At 41.5% G+C, this 14679-nt stretch overlaps 1 protein-coding gene and 1 long non-coding RNA gene across 3 annotated transcripts in view; one reads left to right on the forward strand and one right to left on the reverse strand.

Annotated features, from left to right (window-relative positions):
• Positions 1–14679, reverse strand: part of LOC143155396 (uncharacterized) — a 37500-nt gene that overhangs the window by 16926 nt on the left and 5895 nt on the right. The gene's annotated exons all lie outside the window — the stretch shown is intronic.
• SPATA13 (spermatogenesis associated 13) overlaps positions 6993–14679 on the forward strand; it is a 168402-nt gene continuing 160715 nt past the window's right edge. Inside the window, exon 1 of one of the 2 annotated variants that reach the window (XM_076328078.1) lies at positions 6993–7138. In XM_076328078.1, coding sequence (XP_076184193.1) covers positions 7061–7138 — 78 coding nt within the window. In that variant the 5' untranslated portion in view covers positions 6993–7060. The remainder of the gene's footprint in view (positions 7139–14679) is intronic. The other variant, XM_076328076.1, reaches the window with a different exon arrangement.

Here is a 14679-nt window from a genome sequence, read left to right on the forward strand (position 1 = left end):
TCCCTAAACAAAGATTGCTGAAAGCTGGAGTGATCTATGAAAAAACTATGGAAAAATTGCCCTGATCTTTACTTTTTCCTAAGTCCCCAGCAGTGGCTCCTCTAGGAGTCTAGAGGCTGGCTAGGCAGACCTTTGGTTTGAACCTCTGTGTCTGTTTCTTGCACTCTTATGGTGACTGCAGACTCAGGCCACTGGTCTTCTGGTTGGTTTTGGTTTTATGTTTGTATACATTGAAGGCTGCTGGAGACAGAGTTTTCTCTTGCTCTGTGGATGTACAGTCTCTAATGGAATGGGATGGGCTCCTGATTGCTCCCTAGGGTTTCATATGCTACTTTCATACATACTGTAATTAATAGGTAAGAGCCAATTGAAAATGTGCACAGTAAACACAGAATCTAGTTTGACACGCTCATCCCACAGCTAGAGCCCTGCTATTATTTGCATAGGAACCTGCCACGTTTTTTCCTTTCTCTAACTCTTCCACCTTTGAGGCTCTCACTTAGAGCCACACAGTTCTTCATTGCCCACAAAATTAAGTACTGACTAGCACAAGGCACCTTGACTGCAAGCTTCTTCCTTCAAAACCTCTTTCAGAGTATGTTTCTTCCAGCATCTCAGAGAAACAAGCCTCACACATGCCATTCAGGAAGGAAGAACATCCTTCCTGGCACAGAACCATTCTCTGGCTCTCCCAGGGGTGCATTCTCTGTTTATTTCTTGCTAGCTTCCCCAATTCAGGAACATCCCTGCTGCTTTCTTGTATAATGTGGAGCACCCTTTGTAATGAATAATAGCTAATGCTGAACTGACATCCAGAAAGAGTTTGAATCACTTGGTAGCACAGCATCAGCAGTCAACCCCAAATCAATTTTTCCTCAGTATTCTGAGTAGGCTCCAGACCAAATACTAGCATCAAGTTAAAAAATAATCACTTTTTAATATGTGAGATTAGGTCTCCTTTGGTACCTCAGTGATGGTACCAGCCAGGCCATATTCTAAAATTCACACTGACATCAATGAGGGCTGTTGACAGGAAAGATATGTAGATTAGAAAAATGGAACTATCGTTTAGATTCTGATTTTGGTTTTTTTGCCCTTAGTACTGTTTTTTTAAGTATATATTTTTCGGCAAAAATAGATTGATTTCACTTTAGTTTATACTGTATTGGCTTTCAACAAAATCTGGATTGCAAATATTTTAAGTGAAGTTGTATTTAGAGAGATACATGGTCTGGATTTTAAAGTTCATTTAAACTCTTATCCATTAGTTCTGTAAAATCTTGGGTTTTGCCAAGCATAAAGTTTGGTGAAAGTGTGGGCAGACCATGACTCAGTTGTAATTTTAAATAAATCTCTTTTTTATTTAATTTGAAGCTCTATTGGGTGCTTCACTTAAGCAGAATCTAAGGCAACAGGGGTCCAGCTGAGTGGAGTTATCATGCATGCCCTGCTGGAGGTGGGATGTGAAAGATCTTCTCTGGAGCTTTCTGACAGCAACCATGAATGTCTCATCAGATAAGTCTTAAAAGGACCATCAGATAGGAAATACATTTGTAGAGCCCTGACAGTGAATTTTGTTAGTGAAAAACAATGCATCATTCAGAAACAAGGCTAGGGACTGCTGCTTATAACTCTCAAAGCACTGTTTTGTTTGGATAGCTGGGGAATGATGTAATGTTGTTGAGATTGGCTAGGACAGACTGCATTCCTTGTAAATGCCGTGTGGTTATTACTCTTTAAGAGGTGAGCCTAAAAGAGAATAGTATCTGTCTTAACACTGGGCAATCTGAGGATAAAAAGAAAAAACAAAAGCTCTTGGGCATCTCAAGGTCTATTGATCAGAGATTTTGTAATGTGTTCTTCCTCGTTGAAGGTGGTGTCCTTGAGCCTGACCAAAAGCACACTCCTATTGCTAGAGGATGTCCCTCTGTCTTCAGCAAGGTTTGGATCCAATCCCTCTCTTATAAATTGATCATACCTTCAAAATCAGAACCACTGGCTCTGAGATGTGCCTTGCCACATACTTGATTAAGGACTTCTCTGGGCCAGTAGCCCAGAATTTGTGACTTCTGCCACTTTTCATCCCATCACCATTCTTCATGTTTCCTCTCCTGGAAGAAAATTCACAGCAGTATTGTGGTGGAAGGAGAGGAAAGGAGGATTTCCTAAAAACCTTGTCTCCTTTATGACAGTAATGTAAAATATAGTTGGCATGGCACACTTGTTGAATCAAAACTTTAATGTTTGTTTTACTTATGGCATAACTTCTAGCTGTTGCTGATATATATGATTACCGAATGAATTGTGCATTAATGCTGCATTACTGTGAGCCGACTGTAACCAAGCATTTTCTTTCAGACCACCAGAAGGAGCTATTGAATTCAAAAAGCCTTTCCTTCAAAGCAGGAATTCCTTGTACAGCAGGGCAAGCAGTAGGGTAATGGAGCAGGCACACTGTCTTCCTTGCAAAGTCCAGCTCTGAGCTGCAGAGCAAGTTCTCATTTAGAGTCTGCATCTTTTTCTGATCCACTGTCTTGTAGTAATCAAAACTGACTTTACAGGGTTTAAGATGCTTCGGGGAGTGATTTCAGGCATCATTCCTTAAACATATGCTAACAAATACTAACCAAATCCAAAGAGATGGGAAATTCATTGAGGCAGGTTTAACCATATATTTTCAAAGCACAGGCAGTGTGGAAGCTGCCATTTTCCATTAGGTCAGTTGGAAGATGTTAGCCTAACACCTGCAAAACACTTGAGAGAGCTAATGGCAATATCCATAAGGATAAATGAAACCTGAAATTCTACTTACCCAAGCTGACTGGTAATCAAAATGCACCAGTCACCTGTTATGTGTTTTCTGGGGTGATACGAAGATGTGCAATTATTTGTTGTTAACCCAATACAGGTGTCTCATGATCAGATTCATAAAATGAGGTATTGGGATCTATAAATAGGCTTCCCTCTATGAACTTTGCCCTTTATATTTGACCAAAAACCTTATACCAGTGGAAGGCAGATTATGTTGCTTCTGCCTGTCTTCCATTTACACTTTCTTTCATCTGATAGCCTGAAAATTTGTGATGGTGGTTTGCGGGTGGCACATTCTGTGTGAGTGTGTGTGTGGCTTTGAATCAGTGCTTGGGACAGGACCTTAATTAAGTCTGTCCACTGCTATTCACAGCTTGCTTTGCTATTTTAACATTGACTCGGGAGGACAGTCATACTGCTTGTCTGTAAGAGACTATCAGGATGCAATCCTACGTATATTTCATAGAATAAAATCCACATCTATCTATGGGAGGAGCAGGTACAAGCACAAAACATCAGTGTCTCAGTTATCCTTTGTTGTATGCTAAGACTGATAGGAACTCTGGCTCTCTGGATGGATCTCAAAAACTATGCCTACAGTTGTTACTGTGTTGGGATATTCTTCTGGATCTGCTCGTTTCTTTGGGAAGGAAGAAAAGTGTGGGGTGTCATGGAAGAACAGGATGTATGCTGACACATGGGTTGTAGGCAAAGGAAAGGGAAGTAATGATCAATAGTGGTTATTTCTGAGTATGCCATAAACCAGCATTTGTCACTAAAGTCCCGGTTGTGATGTTCTATGCAATTTGCTAAGTCAGTGTATTCAGCATATTAAAAGAATATTTGGTTTAAACATATGTATTATGCATGTCTTTGGATTAACAGGAGGAGAAAAGATGTCTGAGGAATAACTTTTCTAAATACTTTTAGGTAGTAATTCAGGCTGACTGATCTCAGCACTGGCTTTTCTTAACGTTGAGTTTCTTAATTTATAATGCATTTGCACTCAAGAGACTCTGCTCGTACTCAGGCATAAGTTTGGGGCTGTACATAGAGTAAATCAAATGTTGCCCTGAGGAACTTATAGTGCAAATGGTAACAAGACATGAAAAGTAGGTATAAATCACAAAGTAGGAGAAGACAAAGGAGCAGGCAGAAGCTGAAGGATAATGTGGAGAGAGGAAAAGATATATAGTGTTGGCTGAACATCTAGTTTGGAGGTTTCATATGTTGGGCTCTTTTCTTATTTTTCTTACCATTACAATGTCCAGTAGTGCTTGTGTTAGATCTTGTGTTAGATGCTTTGCTGTGCAAAGATGGAAATTGAAGGTTGTCCCTGCCTCAGATTTAGTCTGTATGATTGAGACCCAAGATAAGACAGTTGGAAAATGATTACAAAGAACAGGTGCTATAGGCAATGAGTTACCTGTCAAAGACACTTTCTAAATTTAGCAGTTCCAGAATAAAATATATTTGTTATTTTATTATGACTCAAATCCTATTTATTTATGCAGTGAGGCTACTCCCAGAAGTAATTTGTGCATAATATTACATAAATGTAAATACTTTTGCTTTTTCTTTGTAGCAGTATCTCACAGAGATTTCTTTTTCCAAAAACAGTTTAACATGTCCTGTGCTCTTTTTCTTGGGAAGTGGGAATTAGTTACAACATTACACCTGTAATGACCTTGAACCCTGATTATTGTAATTTTCTTGAGTTATGAGACTGTTGCTTTGATTAAATGTAGAAACAACCACCAATCTCTGTCCTCAGCAGCACAGGGGGCACTAAGACCATGTCAGCTTAAAACTCACTTCTCTTCATGCTACAGATTTTCATCCCCAGAGCTCTAACAGTGTGGCACAAACTACCAGAGGACCTGTCTCAACCTGAGCCTGACTTCTGTGACAACTACATCTCATAGGAACAAAAGCATTGTTAGCACTCAGAACATAGTTTACAGGGAAATCGCCTTGGAAATATGTCTTTTCTCACAAAGAAAACTTTCTACTTCAAATTCTCAGTAAACCTGCAATTCAAAGAAAAGAAAAACCGTAGCCTTTATAAAACTAAAGCAAGAAGATACTTCATATTATTTTGCTTCCACTTCATCGACTGGTGCTTGAATAGTCCTAAAAGAATCTAAATAGACAAGTAAATGAAAGCAGACTATAGGAATTCAGTTGTGGAGAGGAAAGAAACCCCTTTCACTGTGCACAAGTCTCTTGGGAAATACACAAGTATGTTACTATCAATATATTATTTACAGGGAGCTGAATCTGATTTTCTCTTTATGAAAATAACAAAGCCCATTTACGACCTATTCCCAGCAAACAGATGATTTCTGTTTGTCCAGTCAGTCCTGGCCTATGTGACAGCACATATCATTCTGTCCTTTAAAGGTGTGCATCAGATCTGTATAGCTGTGTTCCGAGTGGGCTTCCTACAAAATTCTCCTTTTTCATCTTATTCAGGTTGAAGGTAATTGGACACTGGCTGGTCGGTTTGTTGACCTTCTTGGGAGGGATCCTGGTACTGGGAGTTGAGCTATTAGGTTGCTTTGTGTGCTTGCAAATAGTGGTTTTGTGATGAGGCTTTTGTGCCCTTTGAACACTGTGGGCTTCAGTTCTGCCAGTGCAGGCACTAAGGTACAGGAATCCAGTCATATGCTGTCATCAAAAGGTTTGGGGCATTCCTTAGCTTTTGCATGGTGCATGGCTTCTAGTGGGCCACAAGAATTAGATTATTAGAATAAATGAGTTCTTACAGAGTCAGATTGTCAACGTACTACTCCCCTTGGTGAGTTGTTGTATGTCTAATCTGTCCAATGTCAGTGCAACTTTTGTATGAGTAGGTATTCATTAGCAAGAATAAAGGGTTTTCAGTCTGGCCTCTTTCCAACATTGAGAATGTGTTACTCATGGTACAGTTACTGATTAGTAGAATGAAACATTCAGGACATTTTGACGCCCTCCTCATTTGGTGGCAAACATCTGTCTATAGTCACAGACCAGACCACAGAGCAAGTAGGAGAAAGTTAATGCATCTTCGAACTCGGTCTTAACACTCAATAGAAGCTTTCAAGGGAGGTATTAATCTCAAGTCACATCAGCTTTCTGAAATGTCAATACATAGGCTCCCTCTCTTTAGCCAGTGGTGAGAAAGAGGCAGTTTCAGAGGGCAGTTGATCCCACCTATCTTTCTCCATTGGCAGGGGAGGAAATTAGGTGACTAACGAGCTAGAGACCTATTTTTAGAAAGATAAATATAGATGAGAGACAAGTTACCCAAACTAAGTCTGTTCTTTGCACGCTGGTACTGTTACATGATGGTATCAATCAGAGCTGACTGCCTCTGCTGTGTTCATGATGGAAGTGTCTCCCACGGGCAGCATCTCCCGCATCATGTAGCACAGTCCATGCGTCCAGTCAACCACTGTATTTTCCTTCCCATGAGGGTAAATCTGCCTCAGTCAGTAACAGAGATGAAAAAAGTACTCTGAAGCAGACTGAAAACCGTGAAGTGGTACCTTTCCTGTCCTGTCCTGCCCTGTCCTGTCCCGCTGACCCTTTTGCCCTAGTCTCCAGATTTTGCCATCTGTGAATGTTGTTATCTAGTACTCTGCAGAGCAGATCGGGTGACTGATCTCTTGGCGCAGCCAATGTGTTGCCTTGGTGGGTAGTGTGGGATGAAAAAAGCACAATACATGCCTTTTCTGTCTGAGACTTGTTTATCTGCACAACATCCAGGCCGCTCTGAGAGGCCTCTCCTCTTGGTGATCACTGGCAACCAAAAACGAATCAAATCAAGGCAAAGTTAGAGAAATTCTCCTATACAAAGAGCTGCTCTAAAACAAAGCCGCGTTTTTGTGGTGCATTGTCCTGGCTCTGTGTGAGTCCTGTAAAGAGACAAAGGCGAGCAGGAAAGAGATCTCAGCTGCTTAGTAAATGCCCTAATTTGATTTATTAACTGCTCCCTTCCCCCACCCAAACTGTTCTGCTAACCTGTTAGTCCCAACTCAGACAAGTAAGACCAGCTAATCTGATTAGTTCCGACACACAGGAGCAAGGCTGCTGGGAAAAGCTGGACCTTTAAAGCTGTTTCAGGCTTCAGCTTCGATCATAATGTTATGGGTTTGCCGAATGTATAGCGCAGTGTGACAGGAGCCCGGCAGCATGTACACAAGTGAGCAGTGTGACCGTCACTGAAGATTTCTACCCTGGGTCTGAGGCCACTGGAATACAAACCATGTTTCGTGTCACCTTCAATGTTGTGACAGAGAAAGTTACCTTTACCTTGGCAGCCTGCCCCTCCGTCACGTGGAAGGTAAGCTCAGATATGCATCATGTAAAAAGGTTGATGGCACAGGAAAATGAGTATTTAAACTGTTTTCCCAACAATAGGCTGTGTTTACAAAATTTTAAGGGGAGTAATAACGTTTTAAGGGAACTGCACTGCAAAGTGGCATATGCACAACTCGGAGTTAGACAGACTAAATGGACCTGGTTCTAGAGAACAGCTTTTTCACTGCCTTTTAAAGCTTTTATCATTTGACATTTAAAAATAGTCAAATGCATAGTCACTTTCCTCATTCTGGTCTGGAAATGCCACTGGATTTATATTAACAGCAAATCCAGAGAGGTATGTAAACAGAACCTACTTCTGTGTGTAAGGAAGGGACACTGTTTGGGGAAAGCTTTCGAGCTTCCTAGATAATTTAGGGATTGCAAGGATTTGTGAACTGTACCAAGGTAAGATAAATTAGAAAAATCTGCATCCCTATGACAAAGGGACTTGAAGCAAAAAAAAAGATGCATAATTTACCTGGCATGGGGTTGTGATAAAATTTGGCAGAAGCCAGAGATGCTTTGCACATCAGCTCCTTCTCTCATTCAGAGATTCAGTTCAGATCATTTCCTTGAGACAAGTGTTCCCATCTCATCTTCAAGAGACCAGCATTATCAGAATGAGATGGAACTAGGTTCATTGCCTTTCCTTTCTCTATTAAGTGAGTGTGTGCTTTCACTATAGTGCAGTTTGAGAAGACAGCCACTATCTTCTGAAGTGTTGCTTTAAAAACTTCATTTTAGAGTCTATTACTTACAGAGCAGTTACTGTAGGAACCTCACCTCTGTCTGTTATTATGCCTTTCAGATGTGAGACGATTATGAATAACTAGATACAGTGGTAGAGCAGGGTAACTGATCTTGCTTCTGCTGTGCATGATTCATTATGCTGCATAAGTTGTCATATACCTTTGCTGTATCGTTTTCTCAGTCTTGGACCCATCTTTTCTCTTGACTTGTGAAGCAGACACTGGCTAGAAGCTGTTATCAGAAGGTCTTTAAAGGGCCTGATACAGTGTGGCCCTAGCCCACATCTGTGCTATGTGTAGCATCATACGCTTAGTAAAAAACCACCTACCGGGGCAAAGTGTGTTTGGAGTAAAATTCACATGAAATTAATTTTACTGGACACCCTCTCTCTGTGGGAGAGTTTAGGGTGATATTGCTTCAGTTTCCCTATTTATTAGGAAAACTTACCTTCCCAAACATGTCTATTCACTAAACGGTAATGAAAAGATCATTTCAACACAACATAAAATGGCTTTACCTATGCTTGCTAATGGTGTGTTAAAGATTTTTCTGCCTTCATATCAGAGTTGTAAGGACTTACAACTCTCTGCCTTTAGGCTGCAAGGCACATAGAAGAGGGGATTGAAATGGAAAAGGATACTGGATCTTACCATGCTGCAGTGTTCCTACCTGATCCTGGCTCATGAGCTCTTGGTACAGCAAACATGGATGCAAATATAACCCAGCTGGGTGCTGCATTTCGGTGCTCATTTATTACATTGCTGAGGGCTGTTAGACATAAGTGCATTGTAGTAAATCCCTCTGGAACAAACTGGCAAGTACTGAAAAGTGCATCCTGGCACACTTTTCCAGTTCTCCAGCTCTTCTATTATTTATGTAATTTAAATTATTTGATATGTGCAATGTGCAAACATGAGCAAATGCTTAAAAGTAAAAGCTAAAATAAACTATGGTACAGTAGAACTTTCTGAAATGTAGTACCTTTATTGATGAACTATGTAAAAAATATGTGAGAAAGTGGGCACAATTGTATGGAAAAACAAGATGGGATGCCAAGTCAGCAGAAAAAATGGCTTTGGAGTAGAACTTACATAAGTAATGCTAAGTTAATTTAAGGAAAGCTTTGTGGAGGGAGGTAATATTTTTTATTGACCAACTCTTACAGTTAGAAAAATCTGACAAGCTTTCAGGCACACAAGCCTTCCATTCTGACAGTAGGGGCCTAATGAAAGATACTGTTTCCCTACAGCCTTACCTTGCTTATGTCCTTATATCAGCTAGAACAGCACTGGTACTCCAAGTTAATTTAAATCCTTTGAAGCTGAAAGAGGTCACATCACTGCTGGAGGAGGAAGGACAGAGACATCTACTTTCAGACTGCTAGGTCTTTTTCTTTCAAGAGTAGGTGGCCCAGCCTGCAGATAATGCTGAGATGTTCTGCTTTTCCACATACCCGTGGCATGACCAGCAGATGAGTCTTGCGCAGTGGGTTGGGGTCAGGAGAATGTGGCAACTCTGTAGCAGACATCCTGGGGCCAGGAGGAACAGTGCAAGTTCTGTTCCCAATTGTTATCTTTCTGCCCTATGCTATGCAGTTTTCATTTCTGTTAGAAATTAATTTCTCATTAGAAGTATTGGTGAAAAATATTGCGGCCAAAGCCTACTCTAATTGTATGTAAAATATTCATCTGTATGATATTTTAATGGAAGAAAGGCAGAATTCCTGTTCCAGACGTTTCACACTCTGCAGGGCATAAAACCCACTGCTTTTGTCAAAACATTGTTTTGTAAAAAATAGTTTAATTAGAAGTGGGGGAGGGTGTGGATACAGGACAACTAGAGGGAAGTGACAGCTGAAAAGGCTGTTGACAAGTGTGAAGGGCTCAGAGTTGAACATGCCTTTTCACGTAGGCACCAATGCTTGAAAACCAAAGCAAAAAGCATCTTTATTATAAACCATAAGGATCTTTATCATAAAGGCTGGAGGAGGAGACTGGGCTGCCCTTTCTTACCCCTCTGTGTCAGTCAGCCTCCGCTCGTTTGCCCGCTCTTTAGAGAACAGGCTGCTGGTACTTCTCGATCTGTCGACAGGCATGGAGCTGGTCAGCTGAGTGCTCTAAGATATGCACGGGTTACACAAATCAGACTGCGGCTGCTTTCAGCTTGGCCAGCGTTCCTCTTCAAAGGCCTTTTCAGGTTTTGCTCACGTGAATTACTGTTACATTTTCAATCAGTTGCTACTAACATTCGGGGAGTCTCACATTGCGCCTCTTTATGTCATATACCTGGCTTTAAGAGCAGATAACAAAATCATGCAGCTATTGATATACCAACAAACTCCTACCACTCATTTCCTAACCCGTAAATAGATGACATGCTGCTTAGATGAATGCAATTCAAAGTCGCAGGGTACAAGCAGATTTAGTTACAGAACGTACTCACTCATTGAGGATTAGCTACACTTGAATCCTATTGATTTTCTCTTACCGTTGATGGTTCGGTTTTGTTGAATCCTGTCTGAACTGTACGGGGGAGAAGCAGCAAAAACTGATGGTTTGTGGCTTTCTATTCAAGGCCAGGAAATTCACTTGATGGGGATCAACCTAACTTGGGGCCTTCTTGGCAATTGATGCTGTGCTTTATCTCCCTGACACGGATAGATAAATGAGCTGGGGGCAGCTTTGCAGGCAGCTGGAGGCCAACCCAAGCGCGTTGTTGCCAACTTTCGAAAGTTGCACAATGGCTCGCTCTCCCTGGCAGTTACAGCCGTTGGGGTAGGAACCTGTCGTCTGAAAGGCTGTTAAGAAATAATGATGTAAACTCCTCCCTAAGGATGTGGGAACAATGTTTGAATCCTGCAAAGGGAGCAATATCTGTGATAAGGAAACCAGAAAAATCGTGAGCTTAGTGTTTGTTTCCTTTGTGCGGCGGGCTGAATAAGTGCTTCTGCTTGTGAAGGGCCGGTGGGGAGACAGGAGGGAAGGTGTGGGAAGCGGGTGGCAGCTCCCAGCTTTTCTGGCTCAGAATAACCTTCTTTACTGGTGTTTTAGAAACCTCAGTTAGACTTACATAGAGCTACACTCTGCCCTGTTCAGCAAGAGTAAGTGCACGTTACCAAACAGTTTATTATTACTTTGTTGTGGTAGTGCCTAAATACACCCCCAGTGTCAAAAACCACGGTGGTAAATACAGTACAAACAGACACAGGCCCTGCCAGAAAAGTTCACAATCAAAATCTATGGATTTAGTGCACCCTAGCAAAGGACCAGACCGTGAGCAGAAGGACAGTGTGTTGATGACAAATGTCATCCTCATGTGATGGCACCTGGGAGACAAGCGAGTACAGAAGGAGGGCAGCGTGACTGTGGCACATACTGCAATGGATTACTCTAGGGCTGAATCCAGGAAGGTCTTGCATTAGCCCAAGGAGCTGCTTTGCTCCCCAGATCCTGCTGAAGCTGGGGAGGTGATGGAGCTGATGATGCTTAGCACCTGTGGGGAAGAATTTCAGCTTGTTCTTTACTTGGACATTGTTTTCAGCTTACAGAACAGTGCATTTCTCCTTGAACAGCAACCACTTCATTTCTAACTGTTAAATATAGAGCTGCTAAACACTTCCATGTGTGAGTTTCCTGAAAAATCATCCAGCAACAGCTATTGCTCTCAGTCTTCCTTTGAAATGCTTTTTTTCACTTTGATTTTAAAGAGCTCAATATATACACCAGATATTTGTCCATCAGCTTTTATTAACTTTATTCAAGGCTCACAAGCATGTGGGAGACGTCTCTTTTTCCCCCCTGCTCATGAGTGCAGACACACCCCATCTTGTATATTTGTTAGTTGTTTTTGTCACTTTTTGATGCACCCAAAAGAAAGGTTGACAAATTCCCTTCACTCTTCACAATATTCACAGTCCAGTTATAGTCTATGACCCCAAATACTTGTCTCAGCAACTCTGAACCCCACTGCACACTGCCATAACCACGTTTGGGATTATGATGCCTGATTTGGAAGCTACTGCCATAGAAGCAAGTACTTTTTGAGGCGATGACATTATTTCTAGCAATAATCTTAGACATTTTTTACCTTGAGCCATGGTGATGGACCAAGTTTTTCTTCCTGTCATTACGCTTCTGGGAGTTCTGCAGCTCCCACATGTCTCCTCAAAGGTCATGCTATCAGAGATTTGCTCATCTGTAGAGGACTGAAATCCCGTTCTCCATCTCTCCCTGATTATTTGCTTACAGTATTACATGCCCACCTTTGTTTGCTTCTTGCCACACAACAGTATTTTCTTAGCCTTGCAGCAAGCCCTTAAATGAATGTGATTCAAAAGGATCAGCAGATTCTTGCTGAGAGATCAGGTAACATATACAGGAAATCAGGTCTGTGATGCTCATTTGATCCCCGACTCTAGTTCACCAGCAGATGGTAGCAAACATCTCCTTCCCCTGTGAGCTTCATCTGGGGTTGTCTGAATGCGAAAGGGCTGGAGTGCCTTATTGGAGTCATTTGTTTCCAGCGAGAAGAAACAAGCTGTAAACAAAGTAGTTGTGCAACTCGGAACAAGGGAGAAGAACCACGGAAACCACGGAAATATTGCTGCAATCGGGACAGAAGAATTAAGTAAAGGCCGGAACAAAATCACTGCAGTGACTTGCACTGAATGGCATGAGAAGCATTTTGGTGTCACTGTGATTGTTCTTGTGGTGACAAAAAGGGACCATTATTTGCGACGTAGCAAATGAACAACATTCAGAGCAGCACGATAAAATCGAAACTGCTTTGGGTCGGCTCTTCCCATATATGTTGACCCTTTGTCTTTGCGCTGAAGACACCGAAAGTTCAGGATGGGTATTTTTACTAGAGGCTGTTTCTAGTCATTTATTTGTTTTTCTTCTGAGCTGTACCAGCCCTACTTCTTTTATATTTGATATGGGCTGTCGATTACCACTTTCTCTCACTCTTTGCTGTATGCTACTCATTTAAATGGCTTGTTGTGACAACACTTCTCGGCTTTTTTTTTCCTGATAGCAGTTAGACTGAGAGACAGGAAGAGAGAGAAGGACAGGATGAAGTGAAAGTGGCTAATCTATGGTGTAATTCCCATAAAGAAGTGTCTCTTCACTTATAAGACAGTACTGGTTAGAGCTGGGCAAACTATTTGGGGCAAATCACTGGATAAATTTTGCCATTACTGTTTTCAAGTGTACCACCTCTACTTTTAACTACCTTACTGGAGATTTTGAAATTTTTTTACTCCTTCATGCAAACACACTTCAATTCTGTAAGCAGCTTCTGGGAAGCATTCCCTTTGTGCTCATTCTCCATCAATAAATGGTTGATGACCAAAATCCTAAGGGTTGGTTCTGTTGTCTGACTGGACACTGAAATGGATTTCTATGCTTATTTGTTGGAAATGAAAAAAAGGTCATTTAATTATAATTTAAAACAAGACAATGGCTTTTTATTGGTATAAAAATGTATTCCTTCTCCAGTGCTTACCATATTCTGAGCCAGAACATCTTTCCTGGTTAAAGTTTTAGAATGGAAAGAGAAAGGAAGGAAATCAGTTACTGTATTGCACTGCTCCTTTCTCAGGGCGGCTTGTTCTGGAAAGCAGTGCAGAAAGCAAGTGAGATTGGCTATACCTCTGTCAGTGCTTATGCCATGTATCTGAGGATTTCAGCTGAAATTGACAGGATTCTTCTTTGGCTTTAAATCTTTCTATTTTCTTGCAAGTCTTAGAAATACCTCAATACCTTCTGTGCCTTTGGCAGATACAGCTGGCCTGAGTCTTTTCAGCTCCGCTGGCATCAGTCAGTGGTGTTAGTGTTCATGTATGTTGTGTTGAACTACATGGGCAGGGGATAAAGAACTCCCAGTGTGACAACACTTGTCTCCTACAGCTGCACTCTTGGCGGAGGTGATAATCAACCAATTTCAGGGACAACCCAAAATTTTGATTGGGAGTTTTTGGTCCATATCCTTCGGCAGGGAGATGTGCTGGGAAAGGCCTGGACATTAGTGGACCTAATGACCTAATTTGACAGAGCTAGAACTGGAAGAGGGCATGTGTCAGTGGCTTGAACATTATGGTTTGGCAGTATGGTAAATTTGTCTATAGGGATCATAGAATCATAGAATCATAGAATCATAGAATCATAGAAGCATAGAATAGTTTGGGTTGGAAGGGACCTTTAAAGGTCATCTAGTCCAACCTCCCCTGCAATGAGCAGGGACATCGTCAACTAGATTAGGTTGCTCAGAGCCCCGTCCAACCTGACCTGGAATGTTTCCAGGGATGGGGCATCCACCACCTCTCTGGGCAACCTGTGCCAGTGTTTCACCACCCTCAGCATAAAAAATTTCTTCCTTCTATCTAGTCTAAATCTACCCCCCTTTAGTTTAAAACCATTATCCCTTGTCCTGTCATTACAGGCCCTACTAAAAAGTGTGTCCCCAATCCTCGTGTTTCATCAGAAATGCCATGGCCACCAGAAGCCAAGCTTTGATTTAGCATAAACTCACTGTTGATTCAAATTTGTTCAAAAACACTGATGGATCTATTTTGGGCTTTGTTGGGCTTTATGACCAATCAGGTATAATCTGTCTGCACATTTCCATTTTATGCTAGATCAAGGAACATCTGCCCTCCCACAGCCAGCATACAGCCTCTGCAAAAGCATGAAATGATTACACAGCTTAAACTCTCTCCTGTATAGTGTGTTTAATCTGTCTGAAGTGCAGTCATGTTCTCATGTCTGACCA

The sequence above is a fragment of the Aptenodytes patagonicus genome, chromosome 1 (genome assembly GCF_965638725.1).
Source record: "Aptenodytes patagonicus chromosome 1, bAptPat1.pri.cur, whole genome shotgun sequence".
Classification (NCBI taxonomy): domain Eukaryota; kingdom Metazoa; phylum Chordata; class Aves; order Sphenisciformes; family Spheniscidae; genus Aptenodytes; species Aptenodytes patagonicus.